Source organism: Bos taurus, chromosome 19 (genome assembly GCF_002263795.3).
Source record: "Bos taurus isolate L1 Dominette 01449 registration number 42190680 breed Hereford chromosome 19, ARS-UCD2.0, whole genome shotgun sequence".
In the NCBI taxonomy this organism is placed as follows: domain Eukaryota; kingdom Metazoa; phylum Chordata; class Mammalia; order Artiodactyla; family Bovidae; genus Bos; species Bos taurus.
This window is the reverse complement of record NC_037346.1, coordinates 14,564,209-14,572,977: the sequence shown is the minus strand read 5'-3', so window position 1 is coordinate 14,572,977 and position 8,769 is coordinate 14,564,209. Positions and strand designations below refer to the sequence as shown.

Below are 8,769 nucleotides of genomic sequence, written 5' to 3'. Positions count from 1 at the left end.
AGTACAGCTCCGGCCGCCGTGCCGCCTGGCGCTCGTATACCTTGTTCTCTGCGGGCTGTGGGGGCTTCGCGCCGCGGCCGTTAGTCATGTCGGGTAGGTGACTTCTTCAGCGAGCAGCGGCAGCGGCGAGAAGGGGCCCGGCGGGGTTGGGCCATCTTCCCGCCCACCGGAGGGCCCCGAGGGAAGCCTCCGGCCCTGAGGGAGGCTGGGGTGGGGGGGCGGCCGCGGCCGCCGCCATGTTGGACTGAAGGGACGCACGCTCCCAACGCTCTCCGTCTGCAAGTCTCGGCGGGAGCGTCTCGAGCCCCCAGTCTCTTGACCCAGCCCTTGGAAGCTGAGGCGACGTGCCGCTCCCGGGGGCGGGTGTGTGAATCGGGGTGGGGGCGGAGGCCGCTACGCCATCGTAGGGGCGGGGGGAGCCCGTGATTAGAGCATCAGCCGGAGAGAATCGGTGCTTGTGGTTCTCCGCTTCGCCTCAGATCTTTCAGCGAGGCCTCAGGCCAGTCGTCTCGCCGTCTCGTCCCTCAGTTTCCCCATCCGTGAAGTGGAGCTGGGCCTTCCTGACTCACCCATTCATCAGGTGCGGGCCTTGATGCTCTGGGAGCCCTTTTTAAAAGGATGTTGCCTGACACGAAATCCTACATGTCGTCATTCATGTAGTAGCCTCCCGGATTCGAGTTGGGGGTGTTTGCATCTAATTCAGCTTCCAGTTCACCCTCCTCTGTCATCTTTTCAGACCCTCTAAAGTTGTCTCCTCACGAGCTTGAAAGTGAGCTTTGTCTGTTATTAATGGGCTCGTGTAGATGCTTGTTGCATTTACGTTGAAGCATACAAACGAAAGGAAACGCAGTCTTCCACCAAATGATAAATGATACACTTAAAATTATACAGGGACCCCCCGCCTCCGCGCCCCAGCCCCCCGACTCGTTGTGTGGAGGAGACAGGCCTTGGTCTCATCAGGACAGCCCATTTAGATCCTGCTAAAGCAGAATATATAGTCTGGGAGGTGGATCTGCTCTTTTTTTTTTTTTTAATTCAGACTTTAAACTTTTTATTTTGTATTGGCGTATAGCCGATTAGCAATGTTGTGGTAGTTTCAGGTGAACAGCAAAGGGACTCAGCCATAGATACACATATATCTATTCTCCCTCCAACCCAGATCTGCCCTTGATTTAGCACTCTTAGGTGCCGCACAGGGTCCTCTGTCGTTGGGTACATCACAGGCTGCAAAGACAGAAAGACAGACTCAGCTTTCCACTTAACTAGAAACCGTCACAAGAGTTAGATACTACTATTGAGGTGGAAAAGCAGAACACGTACCCGAAAGCCATGTGATTGGGATGAAAATGACTGCTGGCAGAGTGTTTTACATTTTTTTTCCCAAGGGAGAACCTGTTGATAGTAAAAAAAAAAAAAAAAAACCAATCCCTTTTCTCCAAGTAATCCAGTTTTGCAGAAGGGTGGAAATGTGTGACAAAAAGAAAGCAGCGGGCTAAAAGGAGACCATGTTAGCAAGAATGGTTGGACCTGGGAATGAAGAACATTCCTTAGATTAACATGGATGTTAAGTCAGATCTTTTGGGGAAAGGGGCATTTACCTGATGTAAGAGGGTATTAATTGCACAGAATTAACCTCTTTAATTCTTACTCAAGTGAGAAGTAATTTCTTACCCCAAAGTAGATGTTGGGATACATTTAATTAGGTGCATAATTTGGAATGAAGTTCAGTAAAGTTCCACAGAAGTACATGTAAACACACTCTAAGGAGGGTGTGAAACCTCTCTATGATTTAAAAATGATTCTCCTACCTTCATGGAGAAATTTACCATTTCAGTGCATATAGTTCTCATTAGGAACTACTGACCTGTCTTATTTTTAATGTGATTATTGGTTTAAAACAGTGGCTTATTTTTGTAGGACTGGGTAGCTTTTATGGAAAATTAAATTTTAGAGGTATACTGTTTGCAAAATCCATGATTTTCAGTATGTCATAATAGTGTGTGAGCTGGTTAATGCATTATTACTGATCTTCAAAATCACCAAGACAGTACACATCCTTGTTGTTTTGTAATTTGAGTGTTTTTAATATTGAAATTGACTTTCATGTCAAAAAGAACTATTTAATAATTTGCTTGTTTCTACATTAAGTCAACTAAATTTAGAATTAAGTTCTACTTAGTGTTAGATAATATTTGTACATTTTGTAATTTGGGTATTAAAATAATACTTTTGACTTGGTATAAAATAGGAATGATGTTTTTCACTTATTCTTGAATGTTTAAGTTAATAAATTTAACAGCAGACTCCCTCCTAAACAACTAATAACATTCAGTTTATGTAAATCCGTTAAACATTCCAAACTGTACTTAAAAATTTATTAAATTGACTCAACCACTCTAGGTGCCTGACAAGACAGATTTACAAATCTAGTAAAATAAAGTGTGTACGTAATCAACAATTAAGTCAGAATTGTAAATATTGTGAGTCAGACTCTCAGATAAATATTAGTTGACACCTTTGTAGTTACAAGTCAAATCTGATATCACTTATACATATAAAAGCTACAAAGTCAAGATACTTTTTGGCAGTATGGCAGACTAAGATAACTTGCAAATATTCTGTCTACAAATAACTAAAAATGCGGGAGCTTAACATAAAACAAAGGGCGGGCTTCTGCTGCCAGAAGTGAAGTAGAAGCCAGCATGGTAGGCATAGAGCTAACTTGCTGTTCCCTGAAGAGGCGGGTGTAGGTCACAGTATTCAGAGAGTTGGAGTTTATTGCTCAAGTAACTAAGCACAGGAGATGAAATATTCAGACCTTTAGAGCCTTGTAGTGGGAACTGAGACTCTTGCATAAAACCTGGATGTTTAAAAGACTGTATCTTCAGTGAAAGAATGAACTAGAAAAAAACCTTTGTATCAGCATAGGAGATAACAAACCTGGGCCTTGAGTCTTTTTCGAAGAATTTGTAACCTGGGACCTGGGCTTTATAGTTCAGTGTATATTTAGACTAGTTATGAGGTCCAGGAAATCTTAAGCCAAGAAATTTAATGTAAAAGTTGGTTCTAGACTGGCAATAATAACCTTGGGGTTCTTAGTAGAAACAAATGAAAACCTTTTCTGAGGAAATTTCAGAGCGTGGGTCACTAGGAATTTTATGGGAAAACCTTGCAGTTCACAGTAATACATTGCAGAATTCTGGGAAACAGCTCACCAAAATGAGAGTGACAAATGGCATTTGAACCCCAAATTAGATGGTTTGGGCAAGCGTATTATAGGTTTAAAATTATTAAAAACTTAAAAAGGAATCAGCCCTAAGACCAAGACTTTAAAAAAAATTTAACATAGATTTGAAAAGAACCAAGTGTAACTTGTAGAGGTGGAGAAAGTGGCTAAGTTGAATCGCAGATAGACCTAGCCAGAAGAAATAACTAGGGAGGTAGAAAATAGATGGGGTTTAATAATTACCCAGGATTCAGTTCAGAAGGTTAAAAGGAAGAGTGAGAGATTAAGAAACATGGGAGGGACTGTCCCTGGTGGTCCCGTGGTTAAGACTTGGTGCTTCCAATGCAGAGGGTGTGGGTTTGATCCCTTGTTGGGTAAGATCCCACATGGTCTGGAGTGCAGTCAGAAAGTTTAAAAAAAAAAACATGGAAAGTAGATTGGGAAGCTCTGACATACATCTGAGTTTGAGAAGGAGAAAATGGTAATTGATAGTTGAGCATTTTCCAAAATTGATGGATCAAGAAGCAGTAGTCTCAAACATGAGACATAAAAGTCAGTTCATACCCAGGTACATAAATGTGAGACTACGGATTTATGAAATACCAGTAACAGACCTATCAGAAGAAATAGGGAAATGGTAAGATTGGTAGATTTCTTAAAAGTTTTAAGAAGCCGCTAAATAATGAAGTGATCTTTGAAGTTTAGAGGAAAAATAATGTATGACCTTGAATTTTTTATCCAAATAAAAGACAGTACCACTTTCAGGCCTTTACTGAAGGAACGCATAAAAGAAATCCAGAAGGGAGGGGTAGGATGCAAAAAATATAGAGGAAATAAATGCAGTAGATAAAAAGTATTGACTGTATGGAATCTTGAAGATTAAAATGATTACATTTATAGAGTTTTTACAGTGGAAGCAAATGATACGGGAAAAAATGTGGAAGCAAAATAATAGATGAAGGCTGTCATTGGCATTTTAACATTAAAATTCTTATATTCTAGTGGAGGTTGAAGATCATTTTGAACTTTGCCAAAAATGTATGTTAAAATTGAACATAATCTTTAATGAATGGTAACTTATTGCTGCTGTAACTTATTACAAGAACAGAATTTGAGCATCTAAAGCAGTAGAGGGGGAAAGAGAGGAAAATCCAGTAGAAGGAAGTTGAGGAGTTGGGGGAAAAAAGACCCTGGTAAGTAGAGAGTCCAGTATAGGCTAGTAGTAATAAATAAAAAGTAACAGTAGTGAAAATATGAAAACATCAATTGAGAGATTTTCCACATTGGGAAAAATTGATCTAGATTTATGCTTTCAAAAATGATACAAAAAGTGAAAATGTTAGTCACTCAGTGATGTCTGACTTGACCCTGTGGACTAGCCGGCCAGACTCCTCTGTCCAGGGGGTTATGCAGGCAAGAATACTGGAGTGGGTAAGCATTCCCTTCTCCAGGGGATCTTTCCAACCCAGGGATCGAACCATGAGCTTCTGCACTGTAGGCAGATTCTTTACCATCTGAGCCACCGGGGAAGATCACTAAAGCGTCAGAATAAGAACTGTTAAGAAATATAGAGATAGGAAAGACTAATCAGGCAAACATCAACCAAAAGGAAGATTGCTTAGTTACCAGTCAAAAGAAAGTTTGGACATTATTAGTGATAGTCTTCATGTAATGTTAAAAGGAAATTCACCAGGAGGGTGTAAATATGTACCTTTCTGTGCCTGACAGTATAGCCTCAAAATGTAGAAGCAAAAAAAAAGAGAAGAAGTTGACAAATACAGAGTCAGACAGGGAATTTTAAGTTTAAACATTCTTCTCTGAGTAATTAATAGATCAGGTAGATGAAACAGTAGGAATAGGAATGATAGAATTAACAAGCATCTTACAGAATTCTTTGAACATTTAGAAAATGCAGTTCTTTTCAAGCACATAGGGGGCATTTATGAACGTGAAAGTATTTACCAAGGGGAAAAGCAAAATCCTGACAAATACCCAGAATAGAGAAAATACCTTTTTCTGGCTGCAATGGAATATAATTAGAACCACAAAGAGTAACAAAACCCTGTACGCTTAGAGGTAAAAGCACTTCTGAATAATTCATGGGCCCAGATATAAGGCTCAAGTGCCAAGTACTTAATAATGAGCAGTTGTTAGAAATGCCTTAGAATTTATTTTTTGTCATACAGTTTATAAATTGATTTTCTCTGAATGTAAATCATCTATACTTTCTCAGTCATGTATACTAAGGGATAGACTTGTTGGTCAATATGCTTATTTCTGTGTTCTAGAGTTTTAAAGTCAGCCAGCTAAAGAAGTCATAGTTAAACTTTCAGAGAGCAGAAGTGACTGGGTTACAAGCTCTAACACTTAATAGATTAGGGTTGTATACCATGTGTGCTGTGTACTTCTATAATTCTTGCCTGAGCCAAAGTATAATAAGATCTTGGGCTCTACTTTGTTGCTGGGAGAACCCACATCAGTGCCTTGGGATATAATTTAAAGCTTTATATCCCCAGTGTTTATATATTTGTTTCACTCGTACACTCCGTCCTTCCACTGTAATCCTTTTTAGTTTCTGAATTGGTTGAAACTAATTTCCTTTGCCATTTGATAGAAGCATCTAGTATTTTAGATACATCTAGTTTTTGAGATGCATCTAATCTTTTTATGATCCAGGTAGATTCTATATTCTTTTCATATATTTCTTATTTGATTGTTAGCTACACATCTAGTCATTTTATTATTACAGGCTTGTGCATGCTAAGTCACTTCAGTCATGTTCAACTCTTTACAGCCCTGTAGACTGCAGCCCACCAGGCTCCTCTGTCCATTGAATTCTCCAGGCAAGAATACTGGAGTGGGTTGCCATGCCTCCTCCAGGGGATCTTCCTGAGCTAGGGATCAAACCCATGTCTCTTAACATCTCTTGCATTGGCAGGCAGGTTCTTTACCACTAGCGCCATCTGAGTATTATGGGCAGTGATGCGCAATTTTTTTCCACCTCCGTTAGCCACCAGGGAAGCCCAGGTCTTCTCTTTTCTAGTAGCTAAGTCATGTCCAACTCCTGTGATGATGCTGTGGACTGTAGCCCGCCAGGCTTCTCTGTCCATTTGATTTCCCAGGGAAGAGTACTGGAGTGGGTTGCCATTGCATTCTCCAAGGGATCTTCCCCACCCAGCGGTCTAACCCGCAACTCTTGCATTGGCAGGTGGATTCTTGACCACTGTGCCACATGGGAAGCCCCAATTCTTCTCTTACTCATCACTAATAAAGTTAGGTCATTCATTTGAATCTGAGGAGAATCCCAATGGATATATACTAATTGGCCAAGTCCCTGAAAACTTTGATGAAGTTGGGGTTAAACAGCTGACTTAGCTTTTTACCAAGTCTTCAGAGATCTTATTGTTTCTACTGACAGCCAGAGCAGTTCAATCCAATCTAAGGGAATGGTGTATATTCTTAGAGTGTGTATTTTCTTTTCTTTTTAATCCTGATTAGTTTTAACAGATGTCTTTTTGTATATAAAGATAGTATAGTTTGAGCTTTTGAGTTTTTGTTAAAAGGATGGGTTTTTCACTGATTGTTTCTCATTTATTTACTTGGTTTTTGTGACATGAGGACATATTTGTAGAGTGGTTGTTTTCAGAGATATTACTGTAAATAGCCAGTACTGTTGACACAGATTTTTCCTTGCACTATATTTTTAACTTCTAGTTTTCCTTTCTGTAGTTACTTTTTATAATATTTTCTTATCACATTTCATCTGTAAGAGCTAAAGTCAGCCTTTGCAGGAAGCCTACTTTTAAATAAGATTAAACATTCTTTTTATGTGTTTTAGATTCTGGAAGTTACGGTCAGTCTGGGGGTGAACAGCAAAGGTAAAGTATATGCACGTTTCAATAATACCATGAATGAGTAGAACTGAGAAAAAAAGATATATTTAGTCAGGTGTCCCTCTTGAGATTTGGTATCTTGACGTCTTAAAGAGTTAAATATTAGCTTGTTGAGGGGAAAGAGTTGGCCTAGGTACATAAGTGCTATAAAATATTTTTCTTTTTTTAAAAGGCTGTTTGAATCAGTAAATATAGATGCCCCCTAGAGATTAAAACAAATCTCACAGGTATTGTAAAGATTGTTTTCTTTAAGAAAGTTTTCAGCAGAAATCATTATTAAAAGGATTTAAGCAGTTGAACTATAACAGCTTCTTAGAAAAAACATTTTTTGGATGTATACAATATGCTAACATGTTTCTGGAGTGGATTTTCTTGAAGTACTATGATAGAAGTGTTCAGTATTTTTAAAAGGCTCCTTGCCATGCTCACAATAAAAAGTCTGTTTTTATGTGAATACATTCACATGTAGTAGGATTCTCTTGCTTACTAGAAATACAGCCTTCAGCTCATACTATAAATGTTTTGCAGGTCAGTGTGAGATTTTCAGGAGAGCTTCTCAGATATCATCTGTCATCAAATTTTAAGCTTAATGAAAACAACACTGATTTGACTTTTTTATTCTTATAGGATAGACCCTTGTAGTAGGCAACTGGCAAATGTTTATTCAATGAAATATATTTTATAAAGTTAAATTCTTTTAGTACTTGATAGCTCTAAACTAATAATTTATTTGGCAGATGTTTTTATTTTCCTTTGGCATATATTCAGAAAGTTTATTTCTGACTTGTTAAAGCTTATATACAATAACATTAAAGAAAGTTCAGATCTGAGGAAGCTACATGTTTTCATTCAGTCAAAAACTATGCCAGGCTGTGATGTACCACTGAGGGTACAGTACACTTTTACTCTGTGATAGTGGTCTGAAGATGTACATACCTCTATTACTGAGGCACTAAAACTGGACATTTAGTGCCACACTGTGCCTCTTCTAGGATCTTAGAGGCAAGTTAAGGTAAATGGTAGGAAGAAATTAATCTGTTAAAGCACAGTTAAATTGATTGAAGCTCTAACTTAGAGTCTGTTTTTTTTTTCGCTGTACATATTTATGGGTCTTGCTACCATTCCTTTCTATCCCCAGCCTCCCACCTACCCAAGCATAATTCTCTTGGGATTTTTTAGCTCTGGTGGTAAAGTTGTTTTGTTTTTTTTTTTGGCACAATAAGTGTATTTTTATTTATTTTTATCTTGGGCAGCGTTGGGTCTTAGGTGTGGTGAAGTTTTTTTTGTGGGAGATTGTCAAAGCAAAACTTCTGGTGATTGACATTCAAGAGGTCTCGGAACGACTTCATTTATGCTTTTGACAGTCTTTGGTTACCACCTTTCAATTTAGACTCTAAGAGGTAGGCAGATTGACCGTTTTTCAGGAAAAAAGCTTGTATTTGAGTTGAAAGTTGAAAACAAGGATAGAGTTCTTTAAGCTTTTAAATTCTAGCACGTATCTTTCAAGTAGTACGTCTTTCTTTTACAGTTATTCTTCCTATGGAAATCAAAGCAACCAAGGTTATGGACAAGCACCACAAGTAGGTTAAATATAAATTGAGTTCTTTATAAATAGTTTTAATCTTAAATATGCAATGAAACTTGTATTTA

General features: G+C 38.6%; 1 protein-coding gene across 1 annotated transcript in view; it reads left to right on the top strand.

Annotated features, from left to right (window-relative positions):
* TAF15 (TATA-box binding protein associated factor 15) overlaps positions 1-8,769 on the top strand; it is a 29,973-nt gene continuing 21,204 nt past the window's right edge. Inside the window, exons 1-3 of the mRNA XM_005220048.5 lie at positions 1-93; positions 7,065-7,104; positions 8,648-8,699. Of these exons, the coding sequence (XP_005220105.1) occupies positions 87-93; positions 7,065-7,104; positions 8,648-8,699 (99 nt within the window). The 5' untranslated portion in view covers positions 1-86. The remainder of the gene's footprint in view (positions 94-7,064; positions 7,105-8,647; positions 8,700-8,769) is intronic.